Here is a 27,931-nt window from a genome sequence, read left to right on the forward strand (position 1 = left end):
AGAATGAAAACAAATAACTACTACGAACTCAATGATAATAATATATTCAGTGATTCAAAAAGTATTTATTAAGATGTATTTATACTTGCAAGACTTGCAGAGTAGTGGATAGTAATTTTAAGGTAGTCTTTTCGGAGTAATCGTTTCTTAACATTTCCAATTGTTGTTCGTGGAAAATGATCCAGGAAAACTATTTTTGTTGGTTTGTATTCCTCAGTGGTTTTTTCCGATATGAATCTGAAATATCGATAATTCAGAAAAACAGAACCTCCAAAGAGTAGACTTCAATATTCTATTCAAATTTGAGTATGTACATGGGAATTTCGTAAATAGTAGAAGAAAGAAAGAAGGTTATTATGGCAAGAATACCTATTTTTGAGTAGTTTTAGATGATACAGAAAAACGAACTTCAGCATTTATGGTTCCGGAGATACTTGAAAAATTTTATTGCTGAGATATTGAAAATCAGTTAAAACTTTCCCTTAGGAACTTTCATTGGGCTATCAGAATAAGATTATTCATAAATTTTTTCTTGCAGATTGTCGTCCGATTTCGGACATATTTAACTTTGAAATTTTGACTGTGATTCTGTATTTTTCAGCAGTTTTTTCATTGGTAGTGTTCATTATAATACCACATAAATAAAAAATTTTCGATACTCCAGAGACTTCCGATACATTCATGTTCTTCAAGTAAATAATCATTCATAACATAAGTACCACAGTTGATTCTAGAAAAACTTCACCGAGTACCTCAAATACGTTGATATGATTGATATGATGAAACTCTATACAGTGTCATCCCAAAGTATGCACCATATGGGAAACTTCTTCATTAAGGGTTTTTCGACAAAAAGTTATTCGTGATAAAAGTTTGAGCATCCCCTAAAACTGAACATGCATCAACAAAATACAGTAAAACACACGTAATATACGAGGAGCCTTCAAATATTTGATTTTGAGTCAGGAGTAAAGTAATCGTATTTTGAAAATTTCCGGGAAATGTTGTATAGAAAAGTTGTTCCGCATTGAAAAATACATCTAGATTTTAAGTCATGGCCATCTAAGTGGAGTTTTATTTTTTTATCCATTTTTTTTAAATGGGGACTACGCAAAACAAATTGCAAATAGATAAATACGACGTTTCATTTCGAAAGCCTGCAATATTACAAATCACACAACTATGGTGTCAACCACGGTCAATTTTTTTGAAGAGTAAAGTTTTTGGTGGAAAGTTATTTTTATTTTTTGTTAACACCGAAAATTAGTCAAAATTATATAGTATTGTAAGAAGAACTTGATATTCAATAATATCATATCACAAAACATCAAAATAAAATAGGTATTTTGGAACAAACTCATTGATTTTCTGGAGATTATTCTGAAGAATTATTTTGGGCAAAAAAATCTCCAGAAAATCAACGAGTTTGTTCCGAAATACCTATTTTATTCTGATGTTTTGTGATTTGATATTATTGAATATCAAGTTCTTTTTACAGAACTGTATATTTTCGAGTAATTTTTGGTGTTAACAAAAAATAAAAGTAACTTCGCACCAAAAACTTTGAAAATTATTTTACTCTTCAAAAAAATTGACCGTGGCAAACAACATACTTGTGAAATTCGTATCATAACAGGCTTTTGAAATCGTTTTAGCAAATTTTTCTTTTTCGTAGTGCACATTTAAAAAATAAAACTCCACTTAGATGACCGTGACGTCAAATCTAGATGTATTTTTCAATGCTGAATAACTTTTTGAAATAACATTTTTTGAAATTCTCCAAAATAAGGGTACTTTACTCTTGTCTCGAAATCAAATATTTGAAGGTTCCTCGTATATTACGTGTGTTTTAATATATTTCGTTGGTGCATGTTCATTTTTAGGGGATGCGCAAACTTTTATCATGAATAACCTTTTTGCCGAAAAACCCTTAATAAATAAGTTTCCCATATGGTGCATACTTTGAAGATGACACTGTATTTCAAGTGATATTTTCTCACCTTGTACAACTTCCAGAATTTCAAGAGTCAATCAGTGAAAACAAATCCTAAAAAAATCAACTGTTTTTGAATCCGAAGCTTCAAGTTCTTGAGGGAAGTTTCATAATTCAGAAACGAATAATGAAAATTGCGAAAAATTTGCAGTTCCAGAAATATTGAAGAAATAAACTTCAGATATCTGCTTTTGCTGGTATCTTTCATCTCGAACAAATTTTACGAAAAACATTCAAAATTTCATTTGAGACAAAGTATGATTTGCTGATTATGTTTATTAGGAGTAATTGTTTCTGAAGGATTTTGAGAAACATGTACTACATGAGCTGAAAATTCTCACAACCAACACATAGTTTTATTTCATTCACCGCTTTTTCAGTTAATGCTAACCTTCAAAAGAAAGCGCTGTTGTAATTTCATAATATTCAACTCATAACAATGTGAGTTATTATTCTAAGAGTGACACTACTTTTGTTATTTCCAAAAAATGGATCAAAAACAATGTCTTGTTTTAATTTTACACTGCTTCTTGATGGGAAAAAATACCGGTCAAGCAAAGTAATGGCTTGAAAAGTGTTATAAGGATTCCGGTCCATCAGAAAAAACAATTAAAAGTTGGTTTACTGACTTCAAAGATGGTACAGAACGCAGTGGACGTCCAAATGAGTCAGCAAATAACACCAGAAAACATAAAAAACACAAAATCGTTTGTCAATCAAAACAATGGCAAAACTACATAATTGAATAGAACTGGCCGATATTGTATATAGGCCAGGCGTACTATTTTTTTTTTTTGAGGAAAAAATTCCTTACAGGGCAAACTCAACGGAAATGGTTTGTAAAGGTAGTCAGTAATATTGGGGCAAAAATTCAACAGCTGAATGTTTGCAGGGGCGGAGGAGGGGGGGGGGGTTAAAAGGGGTGAAAAACTGTTTTTCGTGGTTAAAAGAGAAAGTTGTAGATAATGAAAAAACCTATAACTTTTGTGTTCATACTTTTTTCACATAACGCCAAAATTTTCAACGCGAAAAACCACTTTTTTCGTTTTTTATTTTTTATTTCACAAAAAAAAGCGTATCACTATGAAATTTTGAGCAATTGTACTATTTTTTATCACAAATAAGTAGCAATTTTTTTTGCGATAAGTTAATTAGTTTCTGAGAAATTCGCGTTTTTCGAAAAAAAAACATTTTTTTCGAGTTAGTCAAAAAGGTTTTTTTTTGGCCTAGACAACTTTTACACCGCTCATTTTGTTCGTAATTACATCAGCTTTCAGATGAAAAAATAAAAATATACTACTTTAAGCTAAAAAATCGTTTAAAATGCAAAAAACTGAAAAATTGTGCTTTTTTTCCGTGATTTGTTTCATATTACGTAATTAAACGGTTTTTAAACTAAAATACAGTTGAAAAATTTTTATTATAGAATATTTAGGATGCTTTGAATTAATTATCAAGGTTTTATAGTGGCAAATTGAACAAATAAAGCTTCAAATAAAATGTTTATTTAACAAAGATGCAGGTAACCATACATTATACATAAGATAATGAGATAAAAAATTGTCTTAATTTAATCAATTCTCGCTCTATTACTCTGGCTCTATTGTTGTTGTTGTTTTTCTTCTTCTTCTTCTGCTTCGTCTTGTACATTTTTATCGGATTCTTCTTGAAGATCAAGTTGCTTAGCAAAAACTTCATCCGTGTCGTCAATTTGGGTACTTTGCATCTCGATATTAGAACACGCATTCGAATCGCAACAATTTCTGAACAGCTACGAGCATTTTAAACCATGCTTCCTGCATCTGCAGCGCAAAGCCTTTTTACAGCTGCAATGAATTTTTTCAAGCAAACTGTCAGGAATCAACTGTTCATCGGTGTAGTTTGGCATGAGGATGCCGTCGCTAGACATCTTCCAACCCCAATCCGTTGCATTAATTGAATTTCCGAACCATAAGTGAAGCTGGTGATACACACGTAAAATGTGCTGCTTTGCAGCTCCTTCCGTTGGTGGTAATTTTTCCAATTTGAATGTAGATTTGATCGATGCTGTTTGGTACAGATCAAATCTTAGTTCGTTCAACGACATACTTTTTTTGCTGTACATTGCTGCAATCAATTTGCAGCCATTTTTTATCAACAAATCTTTATCAGCATTTACATTATAAAAAATATCAGCCAAAACCATAAAATTTGTTATTGCTAACAAAGACTTTATCGCAGTTCTTTTATCTTTTCCAGTGAAACCGGAAATATATATATGAAATCTAGAAAGGTTAATGCAGTCAAGCTGCTGGAAAATAATTCCATGAAAATCAAAAAACAAATAGATAAGTACTCTTTGATCATTCCCATATTGATTCCAATTTAAGAGCCACCGGTATACAGCTGTTTCAACCTATTGGGCATCGTCAGTACCGGGCAGGCGGTCCTCGATTGAAGACAAAATGAGAGAAAACCAAGAAAGTACTTGATAAAAATAGCTGCGTAAACGCAAGCGAAACATAAGTGCAACCACCTATCGGTGTGACACCCAAGTCAACTTGCCAAGTTGACTTGGAAAACTTCCCAAATTTCTGCTACCGCAGTTGTCGGTTGATTGGTCAAACCACCAACACTGACATAAAAAACTTGGCAAGTTGACTTGGGTGTCACACCAATAGGTGGTTCTACTTATGTTTCGCTTGCGTTTACGCAGCTATTTTTATCAAGTACTTTCTTGGTTTTTTCTCATTTTGTCTTCAATCGAGGACCGCCTGCCTAGTACTGACGATGCCCAATACGCTGAAACAGCTGTATACCGGTGGCTCTTAAATTGAAATCAATATGGGAACGATCAAAGAGTACTTATCTATATATATATATATATATATATATATATATATATATATATATATATATATATATATATATATATATATATATATATATATAAAAAATCTAGAAAGGTTAATGCAGTCAAGCTGCTGGAAAATAATTCCATGAAAATCAAAAAATAAATAGATAAGTACTCTTTGATCATTCCCATATTGATTTCAATTTAAGAGCCACCGGTATACAGCTGTTTCAGCCTATTGGGCATCGTCAGTACCGGGCAGGCGGTCCTCGATTGAAGACAAAATGAGAAAAAACCAAGAAAGTACTTGATAAAAATAGCTGCGTAAACGCAAGCGAAACATAAGTGGAAACACCTATTGGTGTGACACCCAAGTCAACTTGCCAAGTTTTTATGTCAGTGTTGGTGGTTTGACCAATCAACCGACAACTGCGGTAGCAGAAATTTGGGAAGCTAACCTGAAATGCCATCGGAGAACGAATCCACATGTTTCTAGAAATGATATGAAATCTAGAAAGGTTAATGCAGTCAAGCTGCTGGAAAATAATTCCATGAAAATCAAAAAATAAATAGATAAGTACTCTTTGATCATTCCCATATTGATTTCAATTTAAGAGCCACCGGTATACAGCTGTTTCAGCCTATTGGGCATCGTCAGTACCGGGCAGGCGGTCCTCGATTGAAGACAAAATGAGAAAAAACCAAGAAAGTACTTGATAAAAATAGCTGCGTAAACGCAAGCGAAACATAAGTGGAACCACCTATTGGTGTGACACCCAAGTCAACTTGCCAAGTTTTTATGTCAGTGTTGGTGGTTTGACCAATCAACCGACAACTGCGGTAGCAGAAATTTGGGAAGCTAACCTGAAATGCCATCGGAGAACGAATCCACATGTTTCTAGAAATGATATGAAATCTAGAAAGGTTAATGCAGTCAAGCTGCTGGAAAATAATTCCATGAAAATCAAAAAATAAATAGATAAGTACTCTTTGATCATTCCCATATTGATTTCAATTTAAGAGCCACCGGTATACAGCTGTTTCAGCCTATTGGGCATCGTCAGTACCGGGCAGGCGGTCCTCGATTGAAGACAAAATGAGAAAAAACCAAGAAAGTACTTGATAAAAATAGCTGCGTAAACGCAAGCGAAACATAAGTGGAACCACCTATTGGTGTGACACCCAAGTCAACTTGCCAAGTTTTTATGTCAGTGTTGGTGGTTTGACCAATCAACCGACAACTGCGGTAGCAGAAATTTGGGAAGCTAACCTGAAATGCCATCGGAGAACGAATCCACATGTTTCTAGAAATGATATGAAATCTAGAAAGGTTAATGCAGTCAAGCTGCTGGAAAATAATTCCATGAAAATCAAAAAATAAATAGATAAGTACTCTTTGATCATTCCCATATTGATTTCAATTTAAGAGCCACCGGTATACAGCTGTTTCAGCCTATTGGGCATCGTCAGTACTGGGCAGGCGGTCCTCGATTGAAGACAAAATGAGAAAAAACTAAGAAAGTACTTGATAAAAATAGCTGCGTAAACGCAAGCGAAACATAAGTGGAACCACCTATTGGTGTGACACCCAAGTCAACTTGCCAAGTTTTTATGTCAGTGTTGGTGGTTTGACCAATCAACCGACAACTGCGGTAGCAGAAATTTGGGAAGCTAACCTGAAATGCCATCGGAGAACGAATCCACATGTTTCTAGAAATGATATGAAATCTAGAAAGGTTAATGCAGTCAAGCTGCTGGAAAATAATTCCATGAAAATCAAAAAATAAATAGATAAGTACTCTTTGATCATTCCCATATTGATTTCAATTTAAGAGCCACCGGTATACAGCTGTTTCAGCCTATTGGGCATCGTCAGTACCGGGCAGGCGGTCCTCGATTGAAGACAAAATGAGAAAAAACCAAGAAAGTACTTGATAAAAATAGCTGCGTAAACGCAAGCGAAACATAAGTGGAACCACCTATTGGTGTGACACCCAAGTCAACTTGCCAAGTTGATGGCATTTCAGGTTAGCTTCCCAAATTTCTGCTACCGCAGTTGTCGGTTGATTGGTCAAACCACCAACACTGACATAAAAACTTGGCAAGTTGACTTGGGTGTCACACCAATAGGTGGTTCCACTTATGTTTCGCTTGCGTTCACGCAGCTATTTTTATCAAGTACTTTCTTGGTTTTTTCTCATTTTGTCTTCAATCGAGGACCGCCTGCCCGGTACTGACGATGCCCAATAGGCTGAAACAGCTGTATACCGGTGGCTCTTAAATTGAAATCAATATGGGAATGATCAAAGAGTACTTATCTATTTATTTTTTGATTTTCATGGAATTATTTTCCAGCAGCTTGACTGCATTAACCTTTCTAGATTTCATATCATTTCTAGAAACATGTGGATTCGTTCTCCGATGGCATTTCAGGTTAGCTTCCCAAATTTCTGCTACCGCAGTTGTCGGTTGATTGGTCAAACCACCAACACTGACATAAAAACTTGGCAAGTTGACTTGGGTGTCACACCAATAGGTGGTTCCACTTATGTTTCGCTTGCGTTTACGCAGCTATTTTTATCAAGTACTTTCTTGGTTTTTTCTCATTTTGTCTTCAATCGAGGACCGCCTGCCCGGTACTGACGATGCCCAATAGGCTGAAACAGCTGTATACCGGTGGCTCTTAAATTGAAATCAATATGGGAATGATCAAAGAGTACTTATCTATTTATTTTTTGATTTTCATGGAATTATTTTCCAGCAGCTTGACTGCATTAACCTTTCTAGATTTCATATCATTTCTAGAAACATGTGGATTCGTTCTCCGATGGCATTTCAGGTTAGCTTCCCAAATTTCTGCTACCGCAGTTGTCGGTTGATTGGTCAAACCACCAACACTGACATAAAAACTTGGCAAGTTGACTTGGGTGTCACACCAATAGGTGGTTCCACTTATGTTTCGCTTGCGTTCACGCAGCTATTTTTATCAAGTACTTTCTTGGTTTTTTCTCATTTTGTCTTCAATCGAGGACCGCCTGCCCGGTACTGACGATGCCCAATAGGCTGAAACAGCTGTATACCGGTGGCTCTTAAATTGAAATCAATATGGGAATGATCAAAGAGTACTTATCTATTTATTTTTTGATTTTCATGGAATTATTTTCCAGCAGCTTGACTGCATTAACCTTTCTAGATTTCATATCATTTCTAGAAACATGTGGATTCGTTCTCCGATGGCATTTCAGGTTAGCTTCCCAAATTTCTGCTACCGCAGTTGTCGGTTGATTGGTCAAACCACCAACACTGACATAAAAACTTGGCAAGTTGACTTGGGTGTCACACCAATAGGTGGTTCCACTTATGTTTCGCTTGCGTTTACGCAGCTATTTTTATCAAGTACTTTCTTGGTTTTTTCTCATTTTGTCTTCAATCGAGGACCGCCTGCCCGGTACTGACGATGCCCAATAGGCTGAAACAGCTGTATACCGGTGGCTCTTAAATTGAAATCAATATGGGAATGATCAAAGAGTACTTATCTATTTATTTTTTGATTTTCATGGAATTATTTTCCAGCAGCTTGACTGCATTAACCTTTCTAGATTTCATATCATTTCTAGAAACATGTGGATTCGTTCTCCGATGGCATTTCAGGTTAGCTTCCCAAATTTCTGCTACCGCAGTTGTCGGTTGATTGGTCAAACCACCAACACTGACATAAAAACTTGGCAAGTTGACTTGGGTGTCACACCAATAGGTGGTTCCACTTATGTTTCGCTTGCGTTTACGCAGCTATTTTTATCAAGTACTTTCTTGGTTTTTTCTCATTTTGTCTTCAATCGAGGACCGCCTGCCCGGTACTGACGATGCCCAATAGGCTGAAACAGCTGTATACCGGTGGCTCTTAAATTGAAATCAATATGGGAATGATCAAAGAGTACTTATCTATTTATTTTTTGATTTTCATGGAATTATTTTCCAGCAGCTTGACTGCATTAACCTTTCTAGATTTCATATCATTTCTAGAAACATGTGGATTCGTTCTCCGATGGCATTTCAGGTTAGCTTCCCAAATTTCTGCTACCGCAGTTGTCGGTTGATTGGTCAAACCACCAACACTGACATAAAAACTTGGCAAGTTGACTTGGGTGTCACACCAATAGGTGGTTCCACTTATGTTTCGCTTGCGTTTACGCAGCTATTTTTATCAAGTACTTTCTTGGTTTTTTCTCATTTTGTCTTCAATCGAGGACCGCCTGCCCGGTACTGACGATGCCCAATAGGCTGAAACAGCTGTATACCGGTGGCTCTTAAATTGAAATCAATATGGGAATGATCAAAGAGTACTTATCTATTTATTTTTTGATTTTCATGGAATTATTTTCCAGCAGCTTGACTGCATTAACCTTTCTAGATTTCATATCATTTCTAGAAACATGTGGATTCGTTCTCCGATGGCATTTCAGGTTAGCTTCCCAAATTTCTGCTACCGCAGTTGTCGGTTGATTGGTCAAACCACCAACACTGACATAAAAACTTGGCAAGTTGACTTGGGTGTCACACCAATAGGTGGTTCCACTTATGTTTCGCTTGCGTTTACGCAGCTATTTTTATCAAGTACTTTCTTGGTTTTTTCTCATTTTGTCTTCAATCGAGGACCGCCTGCCCGGTACTGACGATGCCCAATAGGCTGAAACAGCTGTATACCGGTGGCTCTTAAATTGAAATCAATATGGGAATGATCAAAGAGTACTTATCTATTTATTTTTTGATTTTCATGGAATTATTTTCCAGCAGCTTGACTGCATTAACCTTTCTAGATTTCATATCATTTCTAGAAACATGTGGATTCGTTCTCCGATGGCATTTCAGGTTAGCTTCCCAAATTTCTGCTACCGCAGTTGTCGGTTGATTGGTCAAACCACCAACACTGACATAAAAACTTGGCAAGTTGACTTGGGTGTCACACCAATAGGTGGTTCCACTTATGTTTCGCTTGCGTTTACGCAGCTATTTTTATCAAGTACTTTCTTGGTTTTTTCTCATTTTGTCTTCAATCGAGGACCGCCTGCCCGGTACTGACGATGCCCAATAGGCTGAAACAGCTGTATACCGGTGGCTCTTAAATTGAAATCAATATGGGAATGATCAAAGAGTACTTATCTATTTATTTTTTTATATATATATATATATATATATATATATATATATATATATATATATATATATATATGATATAATACATAATTATTATATATAATATATAATATTATTATATATTCAATTCTATCAAATAAAAGATTATGAATTTTATGTAATATATCATAGTAAACTTTTACTTAAATAAGTTCTTTTTTCACAAAACAAATCAACAGATTAACATTTGTTATTTTACGATGAAACACTATAAAACGCTCTCACTGAAAAGACGCTCACTTACTGATTTTAACGGTGTTCCGTTCGAAGCACAGCCGTTGCTCCAAAATTTGTAATTCAAACAATAAATACTCCCTCTATGATGCTTTGATCTCTGAACATGAACTACAAAATTCAAATTAACATTTGTAGGTAAAGAAGAGCGAATTAGGGAGTGTACATACATTAACAAGCACATTTTTTCAGTTTTTTGCATTTTAAACAATTTTTTTTATTTGAAGTAGTATATTTTTATTTTTTCATCTGAAAGCTGATGTGATTACGATAAAAATGAGCGGTATGTTGTTGGCCAAAAAAAAAACCTATTTGACTAACTCGAAAACAGTGTTTTTTTTTTTCGAAAAACGCGAATTTCTCAGAAACTAATTAACTTATCGCAAAAAAAAAATTGCTTCTTGTTTGTGATCAAAAATAGTACAATTGCTTAAATTTTCATAGTGATATGCCTTTTTTTCGTCAAATGAAAAACGAAAAAGGTGGTTTTTTGCGTTTTACTCGAAAATTTTGACGTTATGTGAAAAAAGTATGAATACAAAAGTTATAGATTTTTTCATTATTTACTAATTTCTCATTCAACTTTTTTCTCTAAGCAATTATTTTGTCCGCAAACCGCGAAAAACCGTTTTTCACCTATTTTCACATCCACCCCTCCGCCCCTGCAAACATTCAGCTGTTGAATTTTTGTCCCAACATTACTGACTACCTTCCCAACTCATTTCCGTTGAGTTTACCCTGTAAGGAATTTTTCTGAAAAATCAGCATTTTTCAACATAGTACGCCTGGCCTAATAGCGCTATTGTATAGCGAAACACGTGTCGCGGTTTTTATAAAACCCTTATAGTGAAAATCATAGAATAAACTCTATTTATTAGTTTTTTTGAAACTACATAAATTGAACTCTGACTTGCTTCCACATCCATCGGATTTTGCTCCCAGTAACTACTGGCTATTCGCAGGTCTCAAAAAATGCTCACCGTTGAAAAAATTCCCTCGAATGAAAAGGTTATTGCTGAAACTGAGGCCTTTTTTGAGGCAAAAGATAAATCGTTTTACAAAAGTGATATTGAAATGTTAGAGTGGCGCTGGAATTATTGTGTGGCTCTTGATGGAGATTACATCGATGAAAATAAAATTGTTAAAGATATATTGTTAGGTCTGTGGGTACACTATAGATGTTGAATGAAAACTTCATATTTTCAACAATAGAAATCAAAATGAAACACTGTGCAGGTGGCTCTCTGTGAAATAAAGTCATGAAGAAACTAGGAACAACGTTGACTACTTCCAACCAAATACGATGGAAATTGTATTCTAATATACAGTATTAGTATTTGAAATTTCAAGAAAAAAAATAGTTGGAATTATTGTTTTACCACATTCGTTACTTGAAATAATTGTACATCATTTTCAAGTAACACTTTATGTGAAATTTCTACTATACAGTGTACAAAACCATAACATGTGTTTCATTATACAATAGGTTCCTCAGAATTGTTCAGTATGAACATGGCATATATTTTTACTAGACAGTTCACAAAACCCAACACGTGTCTCACTATACAATAGCTTTATCAGAAACACCCCGTGTTCAGTATAAACATGCCTGAGGGAGCTATTGCATAGTGAAACACTTGTTGCGGTTTTGTAAGCTGTTTAGTGAAAATATCTCAATGAGGTTTTACTTGAATACGTTGTGGATTTTCATCAAATATCGATCAATTCCATCACGTATGATAGATACTATTGTTTCTAACTCATTCAGTACTCTGAATTGAGAAACCCTGCCTTTGAAAATCAAACATTATCAATACAGAAAAATTAACTTCCATGAATCTGCTCTGAACTAATTTCCTGCATATGCCTAATGTAAACACCCAAATATTTAAATTCAAACGAGGAACAAAAAAGTGTTAGATAATGCAATGAAGGAGCATCAAATGAGCCTAGAATTATTGCAAATTAAAATTTATGGAGAAAAGGGTTTTTATTCTGTTCAACCAGCTCAACAGTGAACCCATACCTATGAAAAAACTGATTTAAAATCAGAGAAAAATGAAGTCTAAAACGAGTCTCAAATGCTAACTAAATTTCAATTTCTACCTTCTTGGAGAATATTATCAAAATATTATGCGCTTGAAGTAATCGGCAAACCATTCAATCTGAACGCGGAGTAGATTATAGAAATCAAAGAGTTGATAAAAAGTCTGAACTGAGGATAAGCCTATCTCAAATTCAAAAATTTTAAAAAGTGAATGATTTCGATTAAGTGCCGCCAGCTAACAGTAAAATTATGAAAACTCACTGCTATCCTAAAAAAAACATAACATGAAACATTAATGACAGAGGAAAGTGGGATCATAAAATCGGTTCAAATTCAAATTATATCTTCGTGATTGGTTTGACCAATCCTACCGTTATATAAAGAGCGGAAAATTCAGCTCAAAGTTAGCCCAAAATTATAGTTTTAAATTAAATATGAGAATCCATAGTGATTATGCTAACTTTACAGGAGTCAAATATAGTGTTGTTCAATGCTGACATACTTCTGTAGTTTTTCAGCAGACAGTTCCTTATTTTCTTTTCGCTTGACGACTGCAACCAGCTCTTTGTAATTTCCTATAACAACTACGTCTTTTACGTAGGGGTGCGTTAAGATAACATCTTCCAATTCCAAGGGCGAGAAACTGGTAGTAGCTCTCTCTATCATGTCTTCAATTCTTCCAGTTACGTAAAGCCATCCATCCTCATCATACATTCCCCTATCGCCTGTTTTGAAAAATCCCCTATCTAAAGAAGCCAATGTTTTTTCTGTTTCTTTGAAATACCTGAAACAGTTTTGAATGTATTACGCGTATAGAATGGAACATTTAAAAGTGAGAACGGCTTTCATACTGGTAGTACGCGGAAACGCCTCCAAAATTCTAGTGAATAAGCAGAAGAATAATGAAGCAGTAGTATTAGCTTTGGAGGTCAGGTATGCTAGTGAGCACCTACAACAAGTTTACCAAGCTCAACTGCAGGTTAAGAACTCAAGGTTCATCCAAAAGTCTGCAAGAGTTTGGGGCTGAATTCGAAAGATTGGTAAGACTCGCCTATCCAGAAGCACTCGATAACTTCACCCACTGGATTAGCGCCCATGGTTTCATCGATGGGATTCATCACACGGAGCTGCAGCAGTTGCTGAGTGTAACCCGTCATTAAAATTAAATGAAGCCATCATTCATACCCTAGAACTGGAAGCTGCCAAAAATGCTTCGCGTCAACAACGGACTATCAACGAGAAGGAAGATGAATGAACAGATCGATTCATGGCAGGTCTGAAGCAACTCCTTGAGAAATATTTGATGAGAAATGAAACCGCTCTCAGGCAAAGAGTGTGGCCCATATGCTATAACTGTTACAGAGAGGGGCATTGAGGACGGGACTGTCGATCACGTTCAGAATCCGAGAAGAGTGCACCACTGCATTTTCACTATCGATACTGGAGCAACGAGGTCAATAATGAGAACCGCCACCTTCATCAATAGCAGTTTGAAGAAATTGTCAATAGATACCCGTTCTGGAAATAGCCATTCACATTAGGTTGACGGTCTATGGAGAAGCTGAAGTGAGACGTTGGCTAGGAAACTGCCAAATGAAAATTAAGGTATTAGTTAATGAACATTACTGGAGTGTTTTCCAATTTAATCTTCCCCTTGAAGATGATCACTTGGTGATCGAATCACGTATCAAGGTGTTGAAATAATGGTTCGGTTTTGAGAAAAAACTCCAGTAATTATTACACCAAAGGTTCCAAACAGTGCATCACAAGTGAGGTATTGGTGGCCCACTTCGACGACAAATTCATTTTGGGACTAGACATCATGTCCCTCTATGGACTCGTGGTGGACATAAGAAACAAACGGTTGAAAAAAGGAAATAAGGAAATTCTGACCGACGTGCTCTCTCAGCCTTATAGTAGCGCCTGGGTGTTTATATTGAAAGATTCGAAAATCCCTTCAAATACCAAGAAATGAATTCAAGCGGAAATTGCTGATTCTGGCGTCTGGCCCACAGCATTGATATAACCATCCAACGGCTCTGAAGCAGGAATTTTCTTCGCCAGGTCTCTCGTAAATAGTTATAATCAAATCATTCCAGTAAGAATAATCAACCCTAATAATAACACGGTAACTCTCAAAAAAAAGGCAACTAATAAGTACCTGCGAACCGATTGTGAAAAATGCCAGTGTGCTCAACAACCCGCTAAGAAACTCATCGACTCATTCAGGAAAACGTGAAGCCATCTTTCTGAAGTAGAACTATGCACCCGATTCGTAGCAGAAGAGGATGATATGATTATGAATGGCAAAATCATTGGTCGTACGGATTTACTTTAACATCGGACGCCAACCATCGAGGCGCGAAGCAGGACGAAGCTTCATCTATTGTTGAAGACATGTTGGAGAAAGAATTTATCAGCCTCTGGTTGTCACATGTTGTGTCAGTGACTAAGAAAGCTAGGTCGACGTAGAATAGGAGCAGTACAAGCATTAGCTATTTCGGTGAGTCCCTGGGAAAATACTGCGTCACGAGAAAAGACTTCCTTGCAGTGGTGGACCTCTACCACTCCTCTTTATATGGCCGTATACCCTTGATCAGGTCTGACCATTCAGCACTTTGGTGGCTCCTCAACTTTAAAACCCCAGCAGGACAAAAAGCCAGGTGTAACAAAGTCACGATTTCGAAATTCTACATCATTATGGAGAGGATCACGGAATAGTAGATATTCTTCCAAGAAGACCAAGCCTGACATCCGGATGCAAGTTTTGTCAACGCCAAGAGGACAAGGATACTCAGTTACCAGGAGAAGAACATTCCACCAAACTTGACAAGATAGCGGGCAGAGACTCCTTTATGGACAGCTCTAATAGGGAGATAAGCTCCCCTAATTCCAGCCGCTTTGGGTTCCCTCTGACTCAGAGGGTAGCAACCTGCAAGGGTCTCTTGTCCAGGGATACGGACAGAAGATGAAGGAAATCACCTGATCATGGTGTAGTACTGTCATTAACAGCTTTCAAAGTTGATACTACCTTCACGACGAAAAAAGAGATCATTTTAGCGCAGAAGGAGAATCCTGTTTTGAAAACTGTACGAGAATGTATTGACAAAGGAGTGAGACCGAAATGGCAAGAGATTTTCAAGCACGGTCAGGAGAAAAATGGTTGTTGACTCAAATGGGACCCCATGTGTATTCGAGATGACCCACTCACTAGGAAATGGAAAAACCCACTTTCAGGAAATCCTTCCAAAGACGTGTATCCTGAGTATACTCAAACCTCTCCACGATGGTAGCACTGGAGGCGATTTCGGAGTGAATAGAATGGAAATAAATAATAGAAAAGAAGACAAGGCAAACAGAAAGTTTGAGTTGACATTTTGGGATTACTTCCTATGACCACATTCGCTAACAAATACCTCATGGATGTGATGGATTATTTCTCCAAATGGCCTGAAGTAGTAGCCTGTTGCTCTGTTGCAGAACATCATTGCCGGACATGAGTTACAGTGGGAGCAGGGCCTTTCATGAATCGGATTCATGGAAGGAAATTATTACTTTATTGGGAATGAAAAAGACAAGAACAATGCCTCTCCACTCACAGTCCGATGAAATAGTCGAGACGCATAATCGCATCATAAATAACTACCTCTCGATATTTGTCTCCAGAAACCAAAGAGTCTGGGATGAATTAGTTCCTCTTTTTCTGATGGCATACCGGAGCTCCCAACATGTCGCTGCCGATGAGCTTCACGGAGGTCGATGCAATGTGGCTCTACCAACACCATCGTGGCGAAGGTTTTTGTCACAAATTGCAGACAAGGACCATAAGGTCCATAACAAGGACCTTACTTGATAAACAAAAAGATGAACGATCTGGTGTATATAATCCAATTGTCACCCAAATTCAAGTCTCAAGTTGTCCACATAGAGCAACTGAATCCTTATATGGGTCGTGATGTTACTTCTAGGGGCGTAAGACAATATGCTTAAGGTATGTTAGGGGCGAACTACCTCCGTAAAGGGAATAGTGTTTCAAACCATTTCCTGAAAAAATAACGCCGGTCGCCGCTGGTCGTCGTGAATGAGTGAGTTTTGTTGGTTGTAACATCATCAGTATAATATTATTTTGAAAAATAATTCTTTGATAAAATATACTGAAAAATTTAGCTATCTCAATCACACCTAAATCCTTACCGAGACATGGGAGGTCAAGTGTTCCGTATTCATTAGTGAATAGAATGTCATCAATAAATACTGAATTACCCCAACATGAGTCCATCTCCGTGAAAATAAATCTCTCCAAACTTGCCAGGGCCAAGAACTTCTTTAGAACTCAAATCTACCACACGAATCTTGCAGTTGATAGATAAAGTTCCTACTGACATCGGCTTGTCCAGGGAAACATTGTAATTTTTGAATTTTGTAGCTGCGACACATCCTGTTTCTGTCAAGCAGTAGTTCTGAAGAAATTTCACATGAGGTAACAATGCCTTCAAGGTTTTTATGTCATATTTAGTCGTATTGACTGTGCCAACCATAACACATTTGAGGCAGGTCATATCGAAATCCTAGAAACGAGATATATGTATATATATCATTATTTATAATTAAAATGAGTAACAATAGCGATGGGACAAAATACTCCATGGGCTGAAAAGTCTCGGGACTAACCCATAGATGGCGCTAGTCTTATTGCATTCGCCGCTTTTTCAGTTAGTACTAATGTTCACAAAGAAGCATGATATTCTAGTCATAAGTTCGTGAGTTATTGTTCTTAAGAGTGACACTACTTTTGTTATTTTCAAAAACAATTTCGTGTTTTAATTCTACACTGCTTCTTGATGGGAAAATATACAGTTCAAGCGAAGCTTGAAAAGTGTTATAAGGACTCTGTTCTATCAGAATCAACAATTAAACGTTGGTTTGCTTGACTTCAACCGTTGTCGTAGAGACACAGATGGTGCAGAACGCACTGGACGTCCAAATGAAGCAGTATCACCAGAAAACATATAAAAATCAACAAAATCGTTTTGAATGATCGAAAAGTGAAGTTGCGTGAGTTAGATGATATTGTAAAGATATCAAACGAACGTGTTGATTTCTTATTACATAAGCATTTGACTATGAGAAAGCTCCGTTAAAAGTGGGTTCCTTGGTTATAATTTTGAAAAACTCCGGAGGTGCATTATATGTATAATCTCAGCCCCAAAATCTCAAACGCGTTCAGACGTAGAGATAAACGTGTTTTGGGTATGTGAAAGAATGTTTTGATGCGGGTATTATATTCATGAAAAGATTGGTTTTGTTTGAAAAAATCTTTATTTTTATAGATGTACAACAAAACTTCCAGAATGTAGGGAGTAGGTAGAGACAAAATTTAAATTTTTTTAAATAATGTTCTACACGATGATGTTCGCGATGCGTTCGCAATGGTTCTAATAATTCTCTTTTGCGTTACAAAAACATTGTGTGCAGGTGGAGAATTTCCCCAAACAATAATCCCATAGTTAATTCTTGATTGAGTCTGTCCATGGTAATATAAAAGTAGACCAGAGTAGTACATAATTCTTTTCAGGTTTCTTAACACAAAACACTGCTTATTGAGTATGTTATATACCATTATTGGAGCATTTGAAAGCCGAAATTTCAAAAAAACTGCTGCATATGACAAAGAAAAAAATGTGTTCCATGAAGACAACGTACCGACTCATAAGTCAATCAAAACAAACGCAAAACTACATAAATTGAACTTCGAATTGCTCCCACATCCACCGTATTCGCCAGATTTAGCTCCCAGTGACTACTGGTTGTTCGTAGATCTCATAAATAATAATAATAATAATCGTCTTTATTCATCGACATAATATAAAAAATGAAATACAAAAATTTAGAACAATAATTAAGGGTCAATGAAAAGGTGAAGTATCAGCCTAGGCTGCTTTTCAACTTAACCTAGCGAAAAAAAAAAAGAAAAATATATAGGTGAATCATAGAAGACTATAAAAATATAAGTGAATCATAGAAAATTAAAAAAGTAAAATTTGAGTATTAGCGTATATAAAATCAAAAATACTTATTTCCAGAACAATTTATACTCGTGTGAGTATAAAATATAAAAGTACAAATCAAATGAAAAATAAATTTTCAAATAATAATTTAAATATAAAAAAAAGTAATAATTTAATTCTAAATATAAATATGTGCCTAAATTCTAAAATATTTTCACCCTAGTAAACACTAATTAACATTCATTCATAACCCTAGCGTAAACAATAATCATATACAGGTCCGTCTTTAAAGCAACTCTATAGTGACTGAAGTAAGATTTTTCAATTTCTTCTTAAAATTGTATAAAAAGAAGTTCCAAAACTCCTTGGGAAGAGTGTTATAGAATTTACGTGCAGAATATGAAAAGAAACGTTGGTACAGTGCAGTTGAGTGTTTGGGAATAACTAGAATATTATTTTTCCTTGTGTTCACCCTATTGAGGTGTTTGAACATAGTAAGTTTATTGAGGAGATACGTAGGTTAACCATCGTTATAACTTTGTGTGTCAATGTAAGTAAATGGAGTTTTCGACAGTTATCTAATTTGAGCCATCCTGTTTCTTTAAATTTCATACTGATATGTTCAAACTTACGTATTCCATGAGAAAAACGTAAACAAGAATTTTGAATTTTTTGTAGTCTAGCTGCATCAGCCTGTAGAAGTGCTGGACCATAAATACTGTCGCAATATGATAATTTAGATATCACCAGCGATTCGCACAACTCAAGTTTCATTTTAGTAGATAGCAAATCACGACTAGGATACAGCTGTCTCAGAATATTGAACGAGCTCTGACAGAGATAGCTGACGTGCTTGGTAAATCTTAGGTCAACATCAAACCAAATACCTAGGTTTTTGATTTCACTCACAAAGGTTAACGGCATACCTGCTAAACTGATTTGAAAATTTTGTGTTAGCTGTTCACGTTTTGATTTCGTTCCGAGAAGCATAGCTACTGATTTCGAAGGGTTAAGTGTGAGATTATGTGAGGTTGAGATATTGTATAAAGATGTTAAGTCTTCTTCAATTCGAGAAGTTGCTGAAAGGATTGAATTGCTCGTAAAGTCTAGGTATAATTGAGTATCATCGGCATAGTGGTGGATAGTACAAAACTTCAGACACTCATGAAAATCCGAGATATAGATGGAAAAAAGAATAGGTCCCAAGATTGAACCTTGAGGTACTCCGTAATTCACTATTTGGGCATCTGACTTTAACGAACCTACTACTACCGACTGACATCGTTCCGATAAATAGTTACGAATAAGCCCACAAGCTTTCTGAGAAAAACCGTAGTATAGAAGTTTATCACACAAAACATTACGATCAATAGTATGAAGAGATTATTGCTAAAACTGATGCCTATTTTGAGGTAAAAGATAAATCGTTCTACAAAAGTGGTACTGAAATGTTAGAGCGGCGCTGGAATGATTTTCTTTCATAGGCCCGGGACTTTTAAGACCATGTGTTATGTAGTATAACTTAAACCTTAATTTGAATTCCGAATAGAATGAGGGGTTTTTTTTCTTCAATATGTATTATCCCTACTATGTTTCTTGGGATCAATAAATGTATTATTATCATTATTATATTTGATGACATGTAATAGCTCATTTCGGTACTTCTGATACGTCAAACACTTTTACATTGACCAGGAGCTTAGATAAAATTTCGTAAAATTGATTGTTGTTTTTATTCCGTATCCTTCTTCTGTATCCTTCTTCAATATAAAATATGTAAAATTTGGGCTTTCGGAAAAATGGCAATGCAGTTGATCAAGAATAGTAAGAAGATTATACAGATCATTTCTGAATTGATAGTCACATGGAAAATGTGATACAAATGATCTAAGACAACAATTCGTTCAGGCCAGTCTCAACTCACCGACACTGTAGGTTAATGGACATACAGGAAACAACTACTCCCCTGGGTAATACCACGAAGGGGTTTAATTATATCCAACAGGTGTCATTACAGGACTTTTCACAGAAGTAAAACTTGTCGCAGAGCACGGCGCTGTCCGTCGCCTAATGGCGACGGTTAGTAGCATCGCTCACTAGTACAGCTACAACCAGCATACTGAAGGTGCTGTTTGTTCTATTTCAAGGGAATTTCAGTTCACATCGAGCGGTGACAGAAACATGTCTATCACTAGTGCTGACGAAGAAGTTGTCATTACAATTGACACATTATTGAATGAAGAAGAAAATAGTCACAAAAAAATATTGTGGGTCCATCCCATTAATCGAAAGAGGGGAAATCTGGGAGAGTTTCATCATATTTTCAACGACCTGAAAGAAGACTAGGAGAAAATTTTCCAGTATTTCTCAATGACTCCAGGCAAATTTTCAGACCTTCTGGATAATCTAGAGTCTGTCTTAACAAGCAACTCAATTTTTCCTCGTCCATTTTCATCGGTACCATCAGGCACAGTGCTGACAACTGATGGAATAGCAAAACAAACAGAAAGACAGAAACTTCCCAGGCACGTTTGGACAAGTTGATGCTGGCAAGCACTGGCCGGCGACACGCTCACTTGGCCAGTCCGTCACAGCACGTACCGTTATTTGCCGGACACGATCGAATAGGCTAATTGCACACACACCGATTCCAATAGTGAACCACATGTGGGAACGGTACCTGGCACACATGCCTACCGGTGATCGGCGTCGATCACCGGTAGGGAATGGGACCTGGCCCGTTCACTATTGGAATTTGGAAGACCGGTATAAAATCGGCCGTCCACAATCGGTGTGTGTGCAATTAGCCAGAGCTGGAACTCTTTCCGGCGGCGGACGCTCTTGACTGTGCCGTGCCAGGCTAGTGGGCGGTTGTCCATTCATTTTCGTTGTTCCAATCCTATCCGTATTTTTACGGGACGGGCCGTGCTGTGCTGTGCCGGACAAGTGGGCGACAAGCTTAATTCCTGTATGAGCTGTTGGCGATACGACTGCGATTTTCATTCTTTGGAACGGACACACTTGCAGACCGGTTTCGGGCTATTTTGCTTTTCGTCAGTGAATGGTAGTGTCCATCATTAACATGAAGTCGATGATTTTATAGGATTAAAAATCGAATTCCTTTCAGAGTATCATTCCTCGAACTAGGCTGAACCGAAAGACATACAACATATTTGTTATTCCCCATCTGCTCATCTGGGACTGGCCTGAACTAATTGTTCTTTTAGATAATTTGATTCACAGACAGTTTTCAAGTAAGTCCTCTTACTACGAGTATATGTGAAAAAAACTGAGAATAGAAGTGTTCTGTTTAAAATCAAAAATGAAATACGTCCAACTATTTACGACTATATTCAATGAACTCCAACACGTACCATGATTTGTATGCTCAAAAAAATCCTCGGTATTTTAAAATGATCAGAACCGTAATTCTGATATCGCCTACTACTCATTCGTCATTTATTCTCATACAAAAGATGAAGATTGTTTTCAATGTGAACACCAGTTCCACATTTGTAGGTAGGACTTTAATCACGACTATAAAGCCAAAAAGTTGAAAACAATGAACTAGGTAAAATGCTATTATACGAAGAAGGAATTCACTAAACGAAGATGAAGAGTGTGATGCTTCTGAATCGAAGCAACTTGTGGATAGACGAAAGATTGGTGACGTCCTAGAAAAGGCACAAATCGCCAGAGGGGAGGCACATATCACCGATGCTGAAAAAAAAGGACAGTGGAAGGTATACATTCTCATATCAATGATGTTTCAGTTACGAAAGAGCCTACAACCATGAAGTGATAATAAATTCTTCCACTGATAAATATAGCATCCGAAAGAATGGACTGAGAGTAAGAAGAAAAATACAAGACAGGTTAGATATAAGAAAGCTAAAATAAAGATCTGATCTGATCAACGATGAGCATCATAGTGAGCTATGGCTTTGTGGAAGGTCAAATATCACCTTCGTAGTTGAATACCTGAGAAATGAATAAATTCGGAAATATGAACTCCGCTGTATCAGTCTGTATGAAGTAACTACTAATTCAAATTCATATTGCTTGACAGGTTGATGATTTCACTTGTCGAATAGTTACCAAAATCCTGAATATACGAAGGTGATCCCAGAAGTACCCGGCCTGACCTAGAGATGGCAGTACTCGTTTGAAAAATATCACTGTATCAGAAAGTACACAATCTATGAATCATATGTTTCAAGTTTAAAGACGCTGCGTTGTTTAGTATGTGTTTGACAGCCATCAATAGCCAACGTCTTCGGGGAATTTGTGATAATAGAGAAAATTGGCCATCGGTAAGTGTTAAAATACTTTCATTTGAAAGGTCCCACCCCAACCAATATGAAAACTGAACTGGATTCTACTCCGGGTGAGTCTTTTCCTTCGCTTACAACAGTGAAATATTGGGTAGCAGGGTTTAAACGAGGCCGTACAAGTGTCAAGACGAATATCGCAGTGGTCGAACAAATGAGGTAACGACTCCAGTTGTAGATAGTAGCTACCGAGTATTTACCCACTATCATTCTGCAATGCGAAGGACCTTTAAATTGGATAGAAACTTCCTTCAAAATCAGGAAGCAATATGTCATTATTTTCTATCCTAACCATTCAGTAAAACATCATATTATTAATAATTAAGTAGATGTCAAACATGGGGTACCGCAAGGGTCCATATTGGGACCTATACTCTTTATATTATATCTAACTGAAATTGGGTGTATCTCTGCAGAAGCGATGTCCATTTATGCCGACGATACTTCATTTTTGATGTATGAAAAATCAGATGATTCTCTTGAATCCAAATGTATTGAATGATGCTAGCAGATGGTTCAGTGACAAATATTCATTTCAACTAAACATTATTAAGCAAGATGAGACAGTTAAATTCCTAGAAATGTATCTTGATGAAACCCTGAAATCACTGCACATATGTTTATAATAAGTTGAAAACACTGATGTACATGCTTAAGAACCTACGTACTGTCCTAGATGAGCAGCACCTTATTTCTGTTTACTCGTAGAGACACGCCTACGATATGGAATAATTTTCTGGGGCTGGTCCGTTTATGGTCATAAAGTCTTCTTGATACAAAAAAACAAAAACCAGAACAATTGCGAAAGTAATTATTTAGTACCTATTCATGTGTGGACTTGTTCAAAAGATTCAGGTTAGCAACTTTACCAAGTTTATTTATCTTTGAACTTTGCGTTTATGTTTATATGTTTATTCAAATAAATGTTCTTTTGAACTTGTTAAAAACAAACACCAAGTAAATACTCGTCAGAAGAATAATATATATATATATATATATATATATATACATAAACCATATAATGACTATAAATTAGGATGTAATTCTCCCAATATCGCCACAGCCCTACGAATTATAAAGAATTATATTACCAAAGCCCCTACCTTGAATGTTTTTGAAAATAGCCTGAAAGATATACTTGTAAAGAAGTGTATTTATTCTGTGGATTACTTTTTGTCCGAAACTAACAGATGGAAATAACTTATATTCATCCATTTCTTAGTGTATTATATACACACAATATACAATTCGAATTGTATATTGTATACAATTCGAATCACTTCATCACTGTAAAATATTGAGTACCACCCATGCCCAGAATTATTTTTTAGATCACTTTCGTCACGAAACCGCCTATATCAAACTATCAGTATGAAATTTTATTGAATACTGTTACCTTTATAGCCACATTGGTCACCAATCTAATTGCCCAGTCAGTTCCAAATATAGCGTGTCCAATCCGAAAATCCTGAATTATTTTGCATGCACTCCGTTCCGTGAAAGGCCCAGGAAGTATTCTGATGGTGGGAGATTCAAAGCAAACACATACAAGAGTCGTTTGAAGCAGCCATGATAATGGAAAGAATGACAAAACTTTTTCTGGATATTCGAAAATATCTTGAAAAATCATGGTCTGCACAACAATGTTGTGATGGGACAAGCAGACGAGCTTAGGGTCATCGGTGGTACCTTGAGTAGGCAGAATGAACGCAACTGATTCCCATGCATCTTCTACAAACGTTGGTCGAAAGCGTTCGTCTTCTTTGTGATTCAATAACTTATTGAATTGAGAAACACCCGGGTTGTCTTGACCAAAATTGATGATATCCGTGCTGTAATTGAGCGTGTTCACTATCCTTTCTATCTGGCTAATTGTCCGAGAATCTGTGAAACACATCTTCGGTTTCAATTTCTTTACTATTTCCAAACATTCCTTGTGACTGATTTCTGGGTCAAGAGGGGCTACTATTGCCCCAAGGAATAGAGTAGAAAGGACAGCGATTGTTTGGTCCGCATGGTTTCTGCTGTAGATCACTATGATATCATTTTCCGTCACACCTCTATCCTTCATTTCTAAGGCCAACTTTATGCTTCTTCCTCGCACTGATCCTTTTGTTTCCGTTATAGAGGATACGATGTCTACCTTAAAAACAAAGTGATTGAATTCTTGAATGAAAAAATAAATACTGAGGCCTCGATAGTATTTGTGTAATGAACGTTATCAATGAGGTTAAAAAACATATTGAAAGACATACAGGGTATCATCGGGAGTATTTCCAAAGGAAACGAGTTACTACGAGAAAACTTGAAGTCTCAGCCCATCTGAAACAAAAAAATGACAATCGAGATAGTTTTGCCATAAGAGGTAGTGGAGGAGAATATGCGCGTATTCCTCAGTACAGCAAGCCGCTGAAATCGAATATCAACACCGAAGAATGTGCAACTTTTGAATAATTGGAACCTGACAAGGAGATTATGATACTTTCTGCGGAAAAAGACATTGCCATGTCAGTTCTGAACACTAAAGACTATCAATAGAAAATACTGAATCTTCTAGACCTAGCAACCTACACAATGTTCAAGCAAGACCCTAAAGCCGAGATACTAATGAAAATACAAATACCCTTCACTTCCAACTGAAGACAAGCGTCAGCTTTGAAAGTCTGAAACCTTACCACCTAGTCTTTACGACCTTCCTGAGATACACAAGCCAAACCATCACCTTCATTTCATTTCAATGCCACTGGTTCCCGCTGGAAAAGATGAATCTTTCATTAGTGACTCAACCCAATTCATCAAGAAAATAAAAACTTTGCATGTGCAACCTAATTATGTTCTTGTTAATTTCGATGTGGTTTCCTTCTTCATCATGCTGCGAAGGATATGTAATTTGTTACCTGTAATGAACAGACAGAGGCGTAACACACTGTCTTCCGACAGTCCAAGTCTCTGCATGTGATGATTCAAATGACAGTGACCTGTAAGAAGGCCTGTTAGACATCGAAGTTCAGCCCTACTGTAGTCCAACAACCGTTTGTTATCAAGCTTCGAATAAACGCCTTGAAGTGAGCCTGCCAAAAGTTCATAAATCTTCTTGCTATCCAGGTGTTCAATGTTTGTTTGGCAAAGCCTAAAACGACGCCAATGACAGGTTCTGGTCTGATGAGCTGCTTGCAGCACCCTCCTTTGCAAGGGAGTCATCAGAGAAATATTACCAACCGTTTTAATCAGCTCGCTGATGAATGGTCCAATCCTATATGACACAAGTGGTAATTTTTTTCACTCGTGTGAATCCCACATTTCCGCCGTTTCCAACAAAATACCGGAAAACGTTAGGTACAGTTTTTATGTTTCAGCTGATATATTCCAAGCGGTGGATCATAACCATATTCGATCTCAATTAATACAAAAATTTCTACATGTTTCTACATAATTTTTTATGCTAGGAGGAGGAGAGCATAGAGGAGATACAATTCCTTTAAAAATCAGCCAAATATGAACCGTTTCGTCCCTTTGGATTGTCATAATTATATGAATGATGATAGCGATATGTTATGCTTCAACTTGTGACTAAATTTTCATTACCTATATTGAGGTGTACTAATAAAATCATGATAAAAAAAAAAAGAATTCGTTTTTCGAATTGACTTCAACTGATTATTGTTTGGTCTTTTCTATTGATTCATTTATAATCATTCATTCACTTATATGAACAACAATGAATGGTTATCAATAAAAATGATCAGTATCAGAGGAATTGCTTTATTACTTCAGATAATACGTCATGATCTGGATCAATCACTTTCAATGGGAACACTTAAGGGGGCTTTACAAGCAACGATAAGTTGTATCAATGTATCGTAACGATCAGATTTTTACAATTTATCGTTGTGTGTAAACGGAAGATTGTAGCGATTTATTGGAATTGGAGTGGATGGTTGAAGCCGGCCGGCATCAATTTCTGGGAATCGTAACGATATGTTGGAACGTGTAACGCTAGTTGCACACACACCGATTTTGGACGGCCAGTATAAAATCGGCCGATATTTTATTGGTAGCGGGTGCTTGCACACTCACCGTATTCTTATCGGTCAAATAATAATCAGTTGCTTTGTTATCGTTATTAGCACGCACTACCAGAACGAAGTTAATGCGTAGTAACTACAATTTCCCCGAACATTCGACACTGGAATGGTCGGTAAAAAACCGGTGAGTATGCAAGAGTGTATTTAGTCATGTACGCCACTACTTCCCGGTACTGCCGGCGATACAGTGGCAGTGGACGGCTGCTCACCGGTATTTTACTGGCGACGATCACCGGTAGGCATGTGTGCAAGGTCCCGTTCCCACACGTTGGTCACTATTGGAATTTGGACGACCGGTACAAAGTCGACCGTCCAAAATCGGTGTGTGTGCAACTAGCGTAACGCTAGCGTAACGCTAGTAGCACACGCACCGATTTTGGACGGCCAGTATAAAATCGGACGATATTTTATTGGTAGCGGGTGCTTGCACACACACCACACACACAAGTTCTGAGAAATTTGGGGCTGGTGCGGATGACATCTACAAACCTAGTTTGTGGTATTTCGACCGTCTTCATTTCTTGAACATCCAGGACTTTGCAAGACCAAGTAAGTGACATTTGACAAGAAATCGTTACGATTTATCGTATCGTGTAAAGCCCCTTTTTTATACTTGTATCGTGAGATTTTCTTCTTTATGATTCATGACTTGAAACTAGTGAATGAATCCTACTTCAAAATGAAATCATGTTGAGTAATTTTCTGAAGTGAATCACTCACCTGAAGGATTCTGTCGAGTTCATGACCGAGCTTATCGTAATACCTCCTACCCAAACCCCCATGTTCCTTGAAAATCGATACTCTACTTCCGTGTACTTCGGCACTGTTTCTGGTTGATTTACTTCTAAGCGACCTGGAACTATTTTCTGACCTACTCTTCAACACTGAAAATTTACTGCTATCTTCTGGATATCTCAAAACATCACTTTTCGAATTTCCGTTCAAATTACTCATTATAATAATTTGATGAATTTGGAGGATAATGTCAAGAAAATGTCATTTATGTTAGGTTAAGAAAAAATGTTTCTCTTAATGTCAAAGCTTCTGCAGCTGATTCAACTTTTTTCTATTCATAAAAAATAAAATTGTGTGTTTGTGCATTTCTCCTTTTGTGATTTATTTCACTGATTCCATTTATAATCAAGGATTTCTGCTACTTTTCAACGAGACGTTTCATTGGATAGTGGTATAGGGTCTTCCAAAAGTA

At 36.6% G+C, this 27,931-nt stretch overlaps 1 protein-coding gene across 2 annotated transcripts; it reads right to left on the bottom strand.

Moving 5' to 3' along the window:
* Positions 1-28: 28 nt before the first annotated feature.
* LOC111509301 (luciferin 4-monooxygenase) lies at positions 29-27,931 on the bottom strand. Of its 2 annotated transcripts, none has more exons than XM_023165014.2 (5): positions 27,445-27,931; positions 24,036-24,782; positions 16,564-16,868; positions 12,803-13,084; positions 29-237 (listed from the first exon to the last, which is right to left on the bottom strand). In XM_023165014.2, the coding sequence occupies exons 1-5, from the start codon at positions 27,676-27,678 to the stop codon at positions 69-71; spliced, it is 1,737 nt and encodes a 578-aa protein (XP_023020782.2). In that variant the 5' UTR covers positions 27,679-27,931; the 3' UTR covers positions 29-68. The 2 variants fall into 2 exon arrangements, with proteins under 2 accessions (XP_023020782.2, XP_023020784.2); XM_023165016.2 differs by having other exon boundaries at positions 24,036-24,778; positions 27,445-27,584.

This window comes from Leptinotarsa decemlineata, unplaced genomic scaffold (assembly GCF_025532065.1).
Source record: "Leptinotarsa decemlineata unplaced genomic scaffold, Ldec_3_MD MMD2_tig00000035_RagTag_RagTag, whole genome shotgun sequence".
Classification (NCBI taxonomy): domain Eukaryota; kingdom Metazoa; phylum Arthropoda; class Insecta; order Coleoptera; family Chrysomelidae; genus Leptinotarsa; species Leptinotarsa decemlineata.

Excerpts from the sequence above, each read along its gene's own strand:
- LOC111509301 (XM_023165014.2), bottom strand. The coding sequence starts at position 27,678 with ATGAGTAATTTGAACGGAAATTCGAAAAGTGATGTTTTGAGATATCCA. Across the intron at positions 13,085-16,563 it reads GGAGATGGACTCATGTTGGG|GTATTTCAAAGAAACAGAAA; the intron begins GTAATTCAGTAT and ends AAACTGTTTCAG. Across the intron at positions 238-12,802 it reads TCTGCTGAAAAACTACAGAA|ATTCATATCGGAAAAAACCA; the intron begins GTATGTCAGCAT and ends TCGATATTTCAG.